Raw genomic sequence first — 17836 nt, 5'->3', positions numbered from 1 at the left:
AGTCTTGTTTACATGACTGGAACATGCCTCACCCACAGTGGAAGCTTTTAAGCTGTTTAGCTCATCTGTCTTAATCACCGTCTTCATACTAAATTCTTCAAAACATATTTGATCTACTTGATCCACTACTTTCTTTCCACACTTTGAACCATGCGGCTTGCAGCCCGGTGCGGCTTTCAGTGGATTTTCCTTCAGCCACCAGGGGGCGCTTCAGCAGAAAGTAAATCATTGGAAGTCAAAATTGGAAATAAAAGAAGTGCTAACTTTCATTTATGTAAAAAAAAAAAAAGCAGCACGTGCTAGCAACAGGGATGACTGAGAAATTTCTTCAAACTCAAACCCCCTCATCATGGAAACAACATGAAGAAGTTCATCTGATGTCGCTTTTAAGTTGAGGGCTATAGATCTGGTAGGACAGATCGATAGTCGCTGCACGTAAAGCTCGGCGTGAACGAATCCATGGTTGGAGATGCAGGGCTGCGTCCTTAATAGATTTATTTCCTTGTGGAAAACCGAGAGAGGTGGAGATATCAGCGGCATGTATATGCAAGTTTCCAGTTTTTTTAAAAACAAAACTTTGTAGATGCGGTTTATAGGTGCGCTCTATAGTCTGGAAAATGCGGTATTAATATTTATTAGCATATGCAAGAGGAGGAAACACAAACATAACTCTTCACACCAGCATTCTCCAGCTCATTCTGGGAGATCCTGCAGTTTCTTTTTCATTTAGGTAGCCTGGGAAACCTTTGGCATCCAGGAGGCGTCTTGATCAATAAACAGCTTTTCCAATACATTTGAATGTTCATCAGCAGTGAAATGCATAATTTGCCGTAAGGGGTCCAACTATTTTGGCAATAAGGAATCATAGTCAAATTATATAGCCCAAAAGCTTCAATGGTAAAACATTGCTTTAATTGAAATAAGCATAGTTCATCTGTGCCAAAGCCAAGCAGTCAGACAAATTACTCTGATCTATTAATGGCAGCTTTAAAAGTTAGAAGCTCGAGTTCAACCTGACAATTAAGCTTTCGGTAAACATTCGAAGCTTAAATAATTCTCAAAAAAAAGACACCAATTTAAAAGTGTTCTCTAATCACTTCTAAATTGCTTTTACATCAACCTAATGATCCCTTAAGCTCACTGGCTTACACAGAAACTTGGAGGAAGCTTCCCTGTGGGACCAGTCAGAAGCATAAGACAAATAAACCTTCCAGCAGAAAGACGCGATGCGGAGATATCGCCTCGGGTCAGGGCAGTGCAGCTTCATTACCGTCCAAACAGCACCACTTTCTGCAGGCCATTACTTGGTTTTATGCTGCCTCTCCGAGACACCTCGACAAGTACAAAACGAGGCGAACAAAACACTTTCTTAGTCTTGATATCGTCATACTGAGTTAGTCTCACGAAGTTAGCCTTTCACTAAACCTCTGAATCATTTCAGACGTCGATAATACCAGTATTACAGTGCATTAGCTTGAAAAATGTAGATGCTCCATTTTGCACTGCAATTAGATAAACTGCACAAAACAGAATGACGCATCCGTGGGAGACGGAAAGAGTTTTAGAGGTTATGAGAGTGAATAAGTCGTTTTTCTTGGCTGTTGGACAAAAAAATGCCCCCTGGAGTTAAACAATTCAGTGAAATCTGATTGCCTACAAGTCAAGATAATAGCTTTGTGTTGTCGCTATAAACTGTGCAGCCTGCAAAGTGAAGAAAGGAGCGAGTTGTCTGTGATGAGGGCGGGATTATTTTAAGACGACAGCTAAAGAACATGTTGCTCTGAACATCACGGCGCTTAAGAAGCACAAACAGGAAAAAGTCACCCAGAACTTTTCAAAACAAAATTTTGCATCCTTCTTTTTAAGTAACCCAGTGTGCGGGTCGGCTCACAGTCTGCTTCATGAGGAGCAAATCAAAAGAATAATGTCTGATTATACATTGGTTAATGATAATTCCCACATCTTCCACTGTGAGCCATAATTAGGCATGGTAAACAGGATGACAAAAGGGGAGAAGGCTGATCCCAGGCCATCAATTACATGTCCTCCTTCTTAAGCTCTGGCTGTGCATCGAAGTTAATTATTATGGTTGACGACCTGCCCGTTATTTCATCCCTCTAGTACACACTGTTTTGTTTTTTTAAACGGAGAAAAAGCACTAGAAGCAGCAAAAACGTTAAGAATTAAAGTGAAATTTGGCCGTAAGAAACAAGCTGTGCAGAGGCAAAGCTGAACCGGTTCTCAAGCTGTTTGGTCAAAAAATGGCAGCATTTTTCCTTTGCTGGCTTATTGATGTGGTGAAAGTTCAAAATGTCCACAATCTCAGGACGCAAAAACGACAGTGGTGAGAGCTAATGCTGCTATCATAAAATGGCAGCAGGGAATGGTTTCCCCCACCCATTGTGCCCAAATGGCTGCTCACGTTGGTTTCAAAGATGAAAGGGAGCTCTGAGCTTTTAATGCGCACTGTGTTACTGTCCTGCACGTTGTTTAGGCACATAGTGAGCCTGGCCTGTCAAGCACAAGGCAAGTGGACCCAGGTGTGTGGTAATTGTGCCGGAAAGAGTCGAGGCAGGAAGGAAATGCACAATGGGGAATTTGAATTGAACCCCAGGAAAAAAATCCAAGGAGCAGCAGCCAGATTACGGTGTGATTTTGTGCTTTTAGAGTACATGCATGGAGGGATTTTTAAATGTATCTGACCAAAAAGATGCTCGAATCAAACATTAGAAATAGACCTAATTTGATAGAGAACATGCCGATTCCTAAAAGTGAATTCAAATGATTAATGTAGGAGTAGGTGTCACTGCACATTAAACCGCGCAATCCATCCATAAGGAGGAGAAATATCCAAAAACGTTATTTTATTTTAAAAATTCAACACAAATTTCAAACATTTTATGCAACCTCTAAAGTAGTCCCTACATAAAAAATGCACTAGCATACAGGGGCAACCAGGTGATTTATTATTCTACTTCAATGCAGTTAAGTGTCGCAAAACCAGTGAAATTCACAAATAATTTTTTCTAAGTCTCAAATCTCCAACGTATGAAACAGTCCACGACATCTATGAACATCCTCACTTTTTTTAGAACCAGGAAAAGGTTTTTAGAGCTTAAAAGCTTTAAGGTCAGCCAGAAAATGACTATATAGAAGCTCTTATCCATCACCTTATTCTAGTGATGAGTCATGTAAAAACTGAAATATGTTTCACTTAATTTTCGAAATGTAAATAAACAACCATTACAAGCTAGATTTGCATCCCTTGGACATTGTCGTAAACCAGAGGACAAATTTATTTATGTGAAATTCAAGCAGAGTTTGTGTGAAGACAGAGATGGAGAAACAATAGTGTTGTGGGAAAGGCAAAGAGATGCTGCTGTGCCCATATAATTACAGACAAAGGCCCTGTCACTGAAATAGTCACTGGGTTCATATTAACACCATTTAAGCTCCTCACCTGACAAGCCGCCCACGTCCATTTTTTTCAGGTTTTTGGCCTCCAGGATGACCACGGTCAGCTTGCCCGCAGTGGGAACGTATCGGAGAGAGAAGCAGATATCACCCAGCTTCTCTTGCTGTTGAAGAGCACAGATAGTGATACACTTGATACCTTTTATGTCAGAATCCCATGCTTTTCCAATTGAGTCCATTCTGTATTTATGTCGGGCGTTACAACAGCTATCAGGTTTTGAATATGGAGCCTGACAAAAACCAAAGAATGGATGGCATATTTTGATATAAAACCATTAAACAGGATTCCAAACTTTTACAGAATGATGACAAAAACAGAGCAACTAAATCAAAATGTTCTATCTCACTGGGTTGTCGATAGGAGAGATTACAAAGAAACAATTCAGATAAGCAAACACAAAGCTGTCACTTTCCTTTGCGATACAGCAGACATGTTTATGCCTGTTTATTTCAGCTCCTCACCAGCAGAAGAAATTAGATTGGATGTTCAGAAGCATCACTGCATCTGTATCAAAGATTAATGTACCGAACACTGACAGAGTTATTAAACAATGTTCGACTCAAATCAGCCCAAATGAAGGCGTAAAAGTCTGCAGACATTTTCTATCGTTGCTTTAAAAGCATCGAGGGGGATTTTTGCAGAAATTGTTTTAGATCAGATTGATTTTTCTTTCATCTGTGGAAACTGTTAGAGAAATCTACAGCACAAATAACGTGCTAAACATATGAACACAGAAAACAATTATTTTTTAAATATTTTATATATTTAAAATTGTCCAGTTGTGTCAATCACCATGTGTGAAAAGCTGTTAAAAGACAATATGTCAACGGTCAAGTAAAAATATGTAAAACAAAGATATTTGGTTTGCTAAACTTAAGTCTGTTTGAGATTAAACTGCATCTCAAGTGTCATCTGCTTTATCCTGCTTCTAAAATCAGCTTTTTTGCACTTACATCTTTGGGGGAAAAGTGCTGCAATCACTTCATGTCTTCTCACAAATCAGCATCATAACACTTCCTCGTTATGGTGGGCTTAAAGAGTTAGTTATACTCTGGATTTCTCTTTCATCGAACTTAGAAATGCAGCACACACCTGTTTAATGTGTAGCAATTTTAAGAAAAGGTTTTCAAAATCAACAAGCTTGTCCTGAATATTGACCTTTCAGAAGGTTTTCATCAGGATTTAATCAGGACCAGATTGCTAAAATGTCCAAAGTCCTCAACTTGTATTTTGTTCTACCCAGCAACCTTAGATTGCATCTTTAAAATTATAAATAATATCACTTTCATTCAACACAAGGCACCAGAGGCTGCAAAACAAAAAAAAAAACATGGGAATAGTGAAGATCCAGGCTCTTTATTCTTTCTTTTAAACAACAAAAAAGTTCAACTGATGATTTGATATTTGAAAAATGTTTCTTTCAAATGCATGGACATTAAAAACCATGAATATTAAGCATAGAAAGTATTGCTTAATGTGTAGGAAACCCAAAATTACTTGGCTTAGCTGGAAAATCGATGGAAGTGTTGATATAAGCAGCAGTGCAGTCCCACCACAACACGGCCAAGTGATGCCCTTCAACTAAATAACTCCTCCATCCACTCCATGGTGTGATAATTAACCTTCAATTCAACCCACTGTAATGCTAAAAATAAGGTTGCCAACATGTGCTATATGCCATGACATTTACCATGAAAATTGAATTTCCTGAGCTGGAGACTGGAAACTCACACTTCTATTAATTGAGCGGGAAGTGTGGACATATGATTAAGTGACATTTCGAGGAGAAATGGATTTCATCAGCGTGTTTGAGAAACAAGCAGCAGCAAAGTAATGACTGCGAGATCACTTACACAATAAAAACACTCCTATTATGGAAACAAGAGCTACAACATGTCAAATTTGAGCCTTGCATGATACAACATAAGCGAGATAATAGCATAGATGTCTGCATAATATTTTTGGCATGGATGTGAAGCCGTACCTCCTCCTTCTCAGCACTCTGTAGATCTCTCCACTCCTCCGTTACACGGCTGAAGTCCACCTTGTTCATGGGCACCTTGATGTCGCCAATGGCGTCGTGCTTGGAAAAGCGGTCAAAGTCGTACACCGTCATTACCAGCGTCTTGCCGCCAAGCTCTACGTAGGGCACCTAGAGAGAAAACAGGGCCTTTAAAACAAGCAGTTCAACCAAACTAACCTTTAAAGCAGATTGTGCCCCATTTTGAAGATTTAATGGATACAGAAAAAGGCTAAAAACGGCTCCCTTCGCAATGGATGACGGTCACCGTGACGTCTCAGGAACCTCGATGCAAAATCAAATGTCAAATCAAACCTCAAAAATCCTGTTTCAGTGTAAAAGCAATCACTACGTCTCCCTTTGTTATCCTTTTTCACCATTTTTCTGGCCATCCATTTGCAGGTTTCTGCGCGTCCACAGTCAGTTTCAGCCTCGTTTTGGAGGAGGAAACACCATCAGTAGGTTTCAGAACATGGAGGTCCAAACGCCATCAATAGTTTCACCACAGCAGTATGAGAAGATGTGGCTGAGATTGCGTTTCTGTGTAAATGCTGCAGAATACTCTGTGTGTCCTCCATTCTAAACAAGAAACTTGTGCTGTGATTTGCATGTATTTCAGAATAATAAGGCATTATGCATGCAAAGCCCAATCTTCCACCGTCTTGATGAAATAAATTCAAAATAAATTCAGGTATATCTGGCATTTGAAAGGTGGTTTGGTCCATATGTGCAATTTCCTCTTAGGACTCTGTAGAGACCATCCACATTTTTAAATTTATGGACTTAAATAAATCTGTCAATGTTGAGCTGATTTCTAGGATAACTTGAGAAATAAACTGAAAAATGTTGTCAAATTGTAAGAAAGTTGGGTAACACTTTATTTGAAGGGGTGAGCATAAGACTGACATGACCCTTTCATAAACATGACATAACACCTGTCATGAACATAAAGAAGTCTTGAATGTTTATGACTGTTGTCATGAAGTGTCATTCGGTAAATAATGACATTTTTAATGCAAAGTTGCTCTAAAAGTTGCATTGAAAGTCCATTAAAAGTGCCAACTTTGCATGACTTTGCATGATAATTTAATGCAAAGTTGGCACTTTTAATGGACTTTCAATGCAACTTTGCATTAAAAGTCATTATTTATTTATGCACACCCCTTCAAATAAAGTGTTACCGAAAGTTGTAATGGAAAACAAGGACATTCATAATACATTCATATCTAAATATGGTTTTGTAAAGTTGGATTCATTCATGATTTCTATTCCTGTTCTACATTAAAAAAAACACAAACAATGCATCAAAATCTCAATTTTCTGTCATTGTATGGTCGGGGCGATTTCAGCTGCCAGGATTATTTTGAGACACGTGGAAGTGGTAAATCTCCAGCGTCTCAAAATAATCACAGCAGCTGTGATGGTTCAGACGTTACTACCTCCTAGGATCGTTTTTGGACTTGTGGAAAGCCTGACAGATGCTGACGTTCCTCCTTTCATATGGGCAGCTTGATTTTTTTTCATGTTTCAGTTTTCTTATGCAAGTCACATCTTTGCCAGGAGCAAGGATGGTTGTCCTTCATTTTAAGAGCTTTCTTGCCATCTGCTTTGATTTTATTCACATTAGTGTAGAACTGTTTGAAATTCATTAATTTTATTGCAATATTAAGTTTAAAAGGACTCGACATGCAGGTCTGGGCTCGGGTAGACAAACAAGAATCTTTCTTACATATATTGTTATCAAGGCTGTCTATATTATTAATAATCCAGGCTTTCTGAGGGTCTTTTAAACATTTCCTTAGCCCATCTACTCTAGTTGATAATGACAGAGCCTAAATAGTGGACAAAAGCAATCTTAAAAAGGATTGTTTCGCAGATTTAATCAAAGAAAGAATCGTCTTTGAATCAATGTAAAATAAAATCCGGTCTAAGCAGGAAATCTAAAATCAGAATCAGATAATGTATCTATGGAGACGACTACATTATACCCAGTGGTGGAGAAAGTACTCAAAACATTTACTTAAGTAAAAGTACAAATACACAGTCAAAAATGTACTTAAGTAAAAGTCAAAGTACCACATTAACATTTTACTTAAGTAAAAGTAAAAAAGTCCTGGCTTTTAAAAATACTTAAGTATTAAAAGTAAAAGTACTCGCTGAATGCATTACCTAATCGCTAATATCATTAAGTGTGCCGATCGTATTTAATTTTAATACATCAGAAATGTGCCATTTTAATTAACCCTACCACAGATTAAACATGTTCTTATTGTGTTTACTCTCTGTAACAGTTTAGACTTAGATATGTGATTCTATGAATCATAATTTCAGGGATGGAAACATTTTGTCTCCTGTCCTGACATAGCATGAACTTCATTAGTCACATTTATTTAGAAAGAAATCTAACTGAAAGGGGATGTAAAGAAGGTGCGGGCGGGGTGGAGGACATGCAACCACGGAGCCATGTAGCAGAGTTGTAGTCAAGACAACCGAACCCAAGACCAGCGCCCTGCGCTAAATGACACAATAACATTAAGTTTACCTATCAAAATTGGTTTTCAGATTGATCTGAAAGATCCACATTCCCATAAAAACACCTAGATATTAAATACTTAAGAGCTGAAATGAATTTAACCAGTATCAATTAAAACACTTCATTCTGTTTTGCTTTTATCGCTGTGCTACAATCCGCAGAGATCTCCTGCTATTCCTAGAAAAATAACGCCCTGGGCGGTTGCCCATATTGCATATGTCAGAAACCACAACTGAAACATCGCAATTAACGGTAAATAACGTTCAACTATGAACACTGTCCAACGGCGCAACAAGTAACTAAGCAGAAGGAGCATCGTGACTGTTCTCACCCTCCCTCCCACTGCGATGTTTGCCACCATGACAGGAGACGAAATCAATCAATGAGCAATGAGCATGCTCTGTGTTCATACGTTCAACTTTTACTTATTCAGCGATTATATATATTGTATAGCTACCGCAGTGTACACAAGAACAAAGAACGGCTCTCAGTGAGGCTTCAGTCCTTAGGACTTAGTAAAGATCCGTCCAGAAGAATCGGATTGTTCCTGAATGTCATATCACTATATTGCAGACTTTGGTCACAGCGTTGTCCCATATATGCGACACCTCAGTCAACACCTCCACACAATAATTCAGCGCATGAGTGACAACTTTTTTTCATCAGATGCAACATGTGTCTCTGTACAGCTAGCTTAGCTTGCATCACGTCCACAGATCTTACCTTTCTTTAAGCTTTCCTTCCAAGTGACGCTAAAAGTTGGACGAAGTCCCACCATCTGTGAAAGCGAAGCGCTGCTGATTTCACATGTCGCCATATCAATTTATGCAGCGCTATTATATTATAGACAAACATCTCCTCCCGCTCAGAGGAAACCACTGCGCATGTCTGGAGCTCCGCGTGCGAGTAAAGGTGGAGGCGATGGGTGACAACAGACACTAATTCACGTTATTGCTTGGATTTTACGGCGCCACCTTAAGACCCTGAACTTCACATTTTAACGGAAGACAAGAGCAACGCGACTTGGATGTAACGAGTAACGCGACAGTTTTGTAGAAATGTAGTGAAGTAGAAAGTACAGATACTTACTGTAAAATGTAGTGGAGTAAAAGTAGAAAGTCCCCATTATTAAATCTACTTAAGTAAAGTACAGATACACGAAAACTGTACTTAAGTACAGTAACGAAGTCCTTGTACTTCGTTACTTCCCACCACTGATTATACCTAAATGTGGTCTAAAGGTGACTGATTTAGGTCAATTAAGAAACAAGCCAGACTTTCAAGGTCTTTGCTTAGGCTAAAAATTAAACATTTAAAAAATTTTCTGGATTGAATAAAGACAAGGACCTGGCTAAATTAAAAAAAGCTATAATAAGGATGCCCAATTAGATTCTGTGTTTGAATGGAAAGGACCCAAAAGTCAAACTTAAATAGGCTCCATCCAATTTGTCTCATGTCTCCAGCCTTGAGTTTAGGAGCCATTTTATGCCCGAATAATTTCATAAATTGTTAGAACTGGACTTTTTCTTCTTTGTGTTTCCCAACGGAAGATTCTTAATGAGATTTAGGTGCTTTTGGATTCAACTTAGTCTGGATATTAAACCAGATAAAAATAAAAACTTGCTCATGGAAAGTTACACGAATATCTCATTGAATTATTCTCAACGTACTTCAAACACCGCAGCTCTCCTCTGTCAAACAAATGACAAAACTTTCCCCACTGCTAAGCAGCAGCCATGCATCCATTACGGCTGTGTGGAGGCCCGGGTGTAGTGGTGCATCTGCCTGTGTTAATCCCAATCATACTGAGCCTGAGTGTTAGTGTGTGTGAGAGATATTCTGTCAGGAGCTTGTTAATGCACCAGCTGGTTGCTGTCTGCACACCTTCCCAGATTTCAAGGCTGCATGCAAATCAGATTGTCAACAGAAGTGAAAGATTTCCAGCTACAAAACTGTGCAAATGTGTTGGAGCACTCAGCCAAAGCTCAAACCACTAATGCAAGACCAACCTTGAAGGTGAACTGTTCATTAAAGACTGGGTTTAGGGTCTTCCTGTGGACCTTGGTCTCAAATTTCTTCTTCTTGTCAGGCAGGAGGTAGACCTTCACATAAGGGTCAGATGTGCCTCCCATGTCCATGGCAGGCAGCTCTGCAGCCTGGATGATCCCCACTATGAGCTGAAACAGGAAGAGAGTCCACAGATTATAACTCTGCCTGTCGACTGACACATAAATCATATATTAGATAAAGAAATACCACCAAAGTATGGCTCTGGGCCTAAAGGAAACTTTCAGCAAATGTCAGCTTCAATCACTAGATAGTAATGGCATCCTAAAGATAATATGGTGTCATTTTAACGGGGAGACGGCTCCAATATTAGAAGGTTACAAAAGCAGAACATGACGGCTCCTGAAGAGTCCGTAAAGGTCACGGCGTGTCACACCAGGAATGAGACGCACGTTTTCCCCCTCTTACGGTTGACAATTGATAACCACAGCAGGGGTCCTGGGTGGCTGATTGACCTGTCAGAGGCTCGACTCAAAGGCCTCTCAGGAGGTCCTGCTAGTCAGTCAATCAACTTCCTATCAGGCAGACATCAAGCCGCAATCTGGAGGCTGACCAAGGCGCTCAGCCATGGAGCTCCACAGCTGACAGGAGCTGCATCAGCTCCACTGGTGATGATGTAGCAAATAAACATGTGGAAAACAAAAACAACCACCAAGACATGCACAGAAAAAGTTCATGGACTATTTATGGCTTTGCATGATTTTTTTTTGTTTTTGGAAATAATATATCTACTAAAACTTGTTCAGTTGTGCAGATACATTTAAGTTATGTAGAACAAAAACATGTATTTAAGGAAACGTTTTATGTTTTAAATTTAGCCAATTGATGACCTTCGATTTATAGTAACTGTTTTGGAGTTTACAACTTTCTTTTTTTATTAGATTTAAGAAAAAACAAGTTGAAGTTTTGCAGTTTATTCCAGATTAGTGGAGGATAAAATTTTTATTTTATTACTTCAACAGGATCTTCTCAGTGATATTTATATGCATACATAAAATTATGAATAAATAAACTTTTTCCAAAACCAGCAGTTTGGAAATATTTTCAGATGAGAAAGTCAGCAGACAACAGAGCACCAGCCACCACTCTTAAGGTATCTACTGACTTTACAGTATATATATTTATAATTCATAATATAACAATTTTATACTAGAAGGAGCTACCTGAGCTAACTTATGTTTTCATGATTAATTACAAATACTCTAAGTTTTTCATTTCCTGTTGACCAGGTTTAGACACATATTTCCATCGTTGATGGGTAAATATATTTGAGCTCTTACAAGTTTTCTGACTGAACACATCAGAAACCTCCTTCAGGAAATATTTGCATATCTTGTAAGACAAAAAGGAGCCAATCTAGCTGTCATTTACTTTAACCTTCACAGAAGTACGCTGAGCACCGGAGACAGGAAGTGGCACTTAGACTTTATGTGTAACAATTGCTCAATGCATGCTGTCCTCCTGATTTTCATCCATCCGTCCATCAGCACCGTCAGTAGGAGACACTTCATGTCACACCTTCTTCATTGTGGAAGGGATTGATGCCTGAGGAAAGATTGGAGCAGGATGTGCCTGGAAAGGCTGATTTCCAGTTTGCTGCTTCTGCTAATTGGCTTTGCCAATTGGTTTCATCATTTAAAACAGTAAAAATCTGGATTTAGCATGTGGCTGACACCAGACCTCAGAGTCAGAACTGGAACAACAGTGGCTCTGTTTGCACATCTGTGGGGATTTTCCTGATTAGCTAAGGACTAACTGGTATAACCTTTGTTTGTGAGTTGAGCTGCAGTCCGACGAGCAGCCTGCTGACCAGAATGAGCACACACACACCGGGATTTTCTCTCCCTAATGCATCCATAAACACTTCCACAGAATATAATGTCACCACAAAGGCTTTTAGAGTTAGTATGGAAGTTAGCTGACTGTCTGATAAATAAACGAATACGATTGTTTTTTAAAATTAATCTCTTATAAATATTGAGTTCTGACTGGACACGATGCTGTATGCCTGTGCCTGACCTGCGCTAAGAACAATGAATATGGTAATGATGCTGAAAGTGGCTCTTTGTGGTTCATTTGCTGTCTTTGCCTCATGTAGTCTCCTCGCTGCTCCCTGAACGATTTGGATCTTTTACAAAACCTTTTTTCCTCTCATTAGTGTATAAATCCAGCATCGGGCAGCAGCTATTTGCAGTGCTTAACAGAGAGAAACAATGCTTTGCCGTGTGGACCTGACATTAATCTCCAAGTGCTTCTGCACCCTGATCCCCCTGACTTAGTATTTGCACACATGGAAACTGGTGTTTACAGCTTCTCCTCGGAAGGACTTGACATTTCATGAGACAAGAGTCCCATTAAACATGCTGACATCAATTAGTGGGGAGATCTTAAAGTGAGGGTCTTAAAGGTGAAGCAAAGACAAAATAGTATGCCTGCAAGGCATGTCTATGAAGCATAGTTGTGACATTTTGATCATTGATGTATTTATTTTTATTTTAAAAAGCACTTTTCATGAGTAAAAACAGTTTTTAGAAGGATTTATAACTCACTCTTACTTGACACCTCCAAGGCTACTTTTTCAGGAATATTTTAACTACTTGGGCTTATAGCAAATTATTACGGCAACATTTTACAGCATAGTTGTTTAGGTTTGATATTTATATCTTATTCTTGAAGGAATCAAGGTCTAAATGTCTTCCTGAGTTTTTCGCTTGGCCTGTTTCTTAACTTCAAAGATGTCCAGTGAGCTCAGCTTCTTTGGGGTCAGTGTCACAAATGTGAAAACTGTCATCCATTCATTACACTTTAGAGCCATGGTGGAGCTCATTACCTTTGTAATCAAGAACATCATAGAGAGCTGTCACCGCCTCCCTGTACAAGACAGATCAGCACTGTGAAATGTAATATCGTCCATAAAATATCCCTTTTATGAAAGGCTGTCTCCGACAAAAGAAATAAGGGTATGGATGACTGATCAGCTACGATGTGTGCACTGTGTAATTTCATTAGTAGCATCACTGTCAGGAATAATTCACAGGTTAAGCTGTAAAACATATTGATATTGACCAGGGAGAGGGTGTTGTTTGCATTATAGAGTGCAAGTAAAGGACTGTGTCATGTATAGTTTAAAAATATACATACATTGTTTATTGGAGGGGCTGATTTTAGAGATTTGAACTCTATTGTTCTCATACAAGGTGTCCAAATGCATTTAGTGCTTTGATTAAATGCAGTACTGTAATGTAATATGCAATATTAGTGCCATTGTAGAAAAAAGTCAGATATTTCAAGACTAATTTCTTATTTTTACAAGAAAAAACTTGAAGATTCTTTGATGTCAAAAGTCAAATTATCCCAAAAAAGATAATTTTTCACGGAAAAAAATATTCTTTTACATCTTAAAGTCATCAATTTGCACAAAAAAAGTATTTGAAATTCGATAAGATTATAAAGTCTGACGTTTGCAACAAAAAAACTACTAGAAGTCCTTTTTGAGACGCACATCTGATTGAGCAAAATCTCTGAGAAAATCATACAACTCAAAAAAGTCAACAATAAAAACTTGTAATAAGAATTAAACTCCTCCTGCTGTCTTGACATCCACAGCTATTCTTTAAAATGTTCTGCCAGCCACTGCATCTGATCTGATTCAAACAGAAAATTCATCCTTCTCATCAAGTTTTTAACCCAAATGGAGAAGGTGATGCAGCAAAAATACCTCCATCCTTCCATTCATCATCAAAGTGACTGAAATATCTGTTTCAACAACACATGGGCGTGCCTTTCTATTTTTTAAAACTATTTCTGCACAGTGGCGCAGTTGGTAGAGCTGTTGCCTTGCAGCAAGAAGGTTCTGGGTTCAATTCCCAGCCTGGGGTCTTTCTGCATGGAGTTTGCATGTTCTCCCTGTGCATGCGTGGGTTTTCTCCGGGTACTCTGGTTTCCTCCCACAGTCCAAAAACATGACTGTTAGGTTAATTGGCCTCTCCAAATTGCCCCTAGGTATGAGTGTGTGTGTGCATGGTTGTGTGTCCTTTGTGTCTCTGTGCTGCCCTACGACAGACTGGCGACCTGTCCAGGGTGACCCCGCCTCTCGCCCGAAACGTTAGCTGGAGATAGGAACCAGCAACCCTCCCAACCCCATTAAGGGACAAGGGTGCAAGAAAAAGGATGGATGGATGGATATTGTGTAATTGTTTCACCTGGAAAAACAAGCTGAAATTTGTCGTCCTAGGCTCAAAACGTATATAACAATCAGGTTTGAGTTCATGTAAAGAGGCACGCTTGGTGCACAGACGCCGGAAGCTCCACTGCCTAATCACAGGCTGTCAGATCTGTTTATAACAGGGAGTACGGTAGCCCAGCGAGGGACGGCGTGTTCATGCACCGCTTCCATTATCTGTCGCACAACATCTGGTGAAAGGAAGTTGATTTAATCCCTTATTCTGCTTTTTCAAAACTCGCTCACTGGAAAAACTGTAAAGACGACGGATATCTGCAGGGGCCACGTTTGATTAGGCAGAAATAAAATAGAAAAACAGATAAACCGCAAACTTAATCCCGGCGGGGTAATGCGTCGCTCTGTTAGAAGTTGGAAATATAGAAAGTTAACCATTAACTCCAAACAAAGGTTTGCAGTGAAAGTATTTCAAAAAGAGCAAAACTGTTCTGCTGAGTTTGGTTCTTTACAGATCTTAAAGCAGGATTTCAAAGCGGATCCTCGCAGTTTGCCAAAAACGAAGGGTACAATCCAATTGTTCTTATGTAAAACAAAAAAAGAGGAACTACTGACAAAAAACTGTCACATTATGAAAAGATTAGACTATTTAGAGACAGCAATAGCCATTTAGAGCTAAAGTTTTAATTTAGATAAACCATCTCAAGTAGCTATTTAATTTGATTTGTTAAATACAAACAGCGTGTATTTTGTGCCTAATATATCCATATCACATTAAATTTCCTTCATAGTAGGAGTTGAATCATTTTTCAATTGCATTAAAAAGACCTGTTGAGAACAGAGGTTTTCTCAAGCTTTTATTGTGCAGAATGTTCTTTTTGTTGCTTTATTTACAGAGTAAACCTGGGAATAAAACAAACTCATTTAAGTTAACTATTTAGTGAGTGTATTATGTTAATTTTTATAATATTAGTTGTTATATTAACCCTCACCCCTTAGTAGATAAGACACTCATAGCTTTCAAAATGTAGTTTTAGAACAGTGTTACTTTAAAGAGAGTGATGGCTGCAGCTCCTTTTCTTTCTAGGCCTTTTCTTTTTTTTTTGCAAACAGAAATATTTTATACATTTTAATTTGCTACTTTTCAGTGCAAAGCAACAAGTAATGGAGGAGCAATGCTGCATTACTCTCCGCTCCAAAAAACAGGTGAAAACTATTGCTGGACATCCACTGTGTGTGTTTCTTTATTAATGGTGTAACAGAAACTTTTAAAAGTTTTTATAACTTTTTAAAACCTTGGCATACAGAAATGCGGTCAAACAGTTAAAAGTTAGACGTGACAATACTTACGAGAAGAGGGTCTTCTGCAAAATCTACACACACTGAGTGATTTGGAGAACGGATCCTTACCGTATTCTCTGTGAAATTGTAATCCAGGGAGTATTGTAATTTGCCAAGTTTCTCGTCCTCCTTTGGCTCGGCCTCTTTCTGCGTTTCAGTCAGCCCTGTCTCCGCATCCTCCTCATCCTTCAAGGCCTGAAGGAGACACCCACCAAGAGTCAGTGCCGCCTGTTTGTAGCGGGGCGCTAGCACCCAGCCAGCCGTTCCCCCGCCCAGGTCCTGCCTGCGAAAACCTACTCCTGCAAAAGCCCCCACTTGTTTCAAACTGTAAAAGGGGAAAACGAGGAGGGGATAAGGGGGAGCAAGCACTAAAACATGGCAGTTATCATCAGGACATGCTCTGTGATGCACTAAAGCCCCAGGCCTGGTCCCTTTTGGTGCTTTTATGTCAGTCTCTGAGTGTTTGAGTCTGGGGGGAGGAAAGATCAAATGATGGCGCCAGAAATGAGAGCAATGAGAGGATAGAGAGATACTTGGGGAGGACAGAAAAACGGAGAGAGAGATGCTTTCAGAAAATATAGCATTAGGACAATTTCCTTTGATGGGAGATTAAGTCTTTGGCAAGAAAAAACTAAACTGGGAAATGTGAGAAGTGGCAGTGGATGAGAGGTGAAAGTGGCCTTTCTCTAGCCTGGCGCTGAGGTGAGGGTGGCAGGTGGTGGCACTGGTGGGGGGAGGAGAGGTAGGGTGGTAGGAGAGCGGGAGTTCCCCATAAGAAAAAAAAAAACATGCGATTAAAGAGGCAAAGACTAGTTCTCAGTCATTCAGAGTCAAGAGTTGCCTTTCCGAGGTGCCTCTCGTCGTTTGGCATGCAGAGCATTCTCTGTCATACAAACAGTGCTCTTTAGTGATTCCTCATTCCCATGTCTGGTTACAACCTCAGACATACAGTCACATTGTCATCATAGCCCTAAAACTGAACCCCCTTCTACGCCGAGGTAGCTAGAAGCATCATGCCAGCGGTGGGTGGAAGGTGTTGGTAAAAAAGGGGGTTGTAATGTACTGTACATTGGGGCCTGCTTCTATTCGTTAAATTAATCATGTGAAAGCAGGAGGCTGAACAACACAGACTGGATCAGGAAGCTGCTGCTGGGTTTGGTCTCTGCCTTTAGCAGAAAAATTGTCCTATCAGAGCAATTTGATGTTACAGGCAAAGAAAGAAAAATGCAGCAGGTAAAATGATTGAGGGAAAAATTATCTCTAGGATCAGTTTTATCTGAGCTGATAGGAAAAAACAAATGCTAAGCTACGTCTGAACCAGCTTCAAAACGAGCACTGCAAAATACGCGCACAACCAAATGTGAGAAACAAAGTAGTACATAATTATGCAGAGGAAGTAAAAAGGATTATAGTTTTCTGAAGCAAAAACCTACAAAGTATACAATGTTTTTCTCATTCTTCTTTCCTGAATAGCTAGCATCCACTTTCATTTCTTGGCTAAGATTCTCAATTGGATTTTGGGCTGGACTTTGACTGCGCCAATCTAAAACATAAGTATATGCTTTGATCTACATCTCATTGTAGCTCTGTCTGTGTATTTAGGGTCATTGTGCTGCTGGACGTCAAACGGCTGTCGTTGCATTTCCATTACAAATGTGTGCAAAGTTTTGTTGATATACTGCTAATGTAGAAAAAACTTAATTTTGTAACTGCAGTATGCAAGAACTTTTCACATTTGGCGCGTTTCCAACAAGCAAATTTATTTTTGTAATTCCAATTTGCGCAGTTTTAAGGTCAATGGACACTCAGCTTGTGAGATATTTTCTAACCAAATGACTTCTTTATGATTTCATCCATGACCTGTGCCCTGTGCTAGTTGTTCTTCGTGTCGTTTATTCAATATTAATCTTTAATAAAGCTCAGAGACCTTTACAGAAAAGCTGGATTCATGCCAAGTTAAATACAAGTGGACTCTATTCACTAAATCTAAACGCAATTTGGGTTTAATTTTGGCATATCAAGATGGGTGAACACCAATGCACATCATGCTTTTCACATTTTAATGGTAAAAAAAATGTGAATTTCTTTCCTTCCACCTGACAATTATGCACTGCTCTGTGTATGTCTATCACAACCAGTTTCCTAAAGCTCTGTACTTGTAGCCTCTCGATCATTTTACTTTGCTCTCATTTGAAATATAAAAGATTCAAAACACTTGAGACC

General features: G+C 39.3%; 1 protein-coding gene across 6 annotated transcripts in view; it reads right to left on the bottom strand.

Annotated features, from left to right (window-relative positions):
- The window catches only part of syt1a (synaptotagmin Ia), a 159013-nt gene that overhangs the window by 10434 nt on the left and 130743 nt on the right, over positions 1–17836 (bottom strand). For 5 of the 6 annotated variants that reach the window (XM_008400453.2, XM_008400449.2, XM_017302823.1 and 2 more), the window contains 4 exons: positions 15683–15808; positions 10038–10205; positions 5460–5627; positions 3461–3578 (listed from right to left, as the gene is read on the bottom strand). In XM_008400453.2, coding sequence (XP_008398675.1) covers positions 3461–3578; positions 5460–5627; positions 10038–10205; positions 15683–15808 — 580 coding nt within the window. The remainder of the gene's footprint in view (positions 1–3460; positions 3579–5459; positions 5628–10037; positions 10206–15682; positions 15809–17836) is intronic. The other variant, XM_008400456.2, reaches the window with a different exon arrangement.

This window comes from Poecilia reticulata, linkage group LG23 (assembly GCF_000633615.1).
Source record: "Poecilia reticulata strain Guanapo linkage group LG23, Guppy_female_1.0+MT, whole genome shotgun sequence".
Lineage (NCBI taxonomy): Eukaryota > Metazoa > Chordata > Actinopteri > Cyprinodontiformes > Poeciliidae > Poecilia > Poecilia reticulata.
The sequence above is the reverse complement of the archived record's forward strand: the minus strand, read 5'-3'. Positions and strand labels throughout refer to the sequence as shown.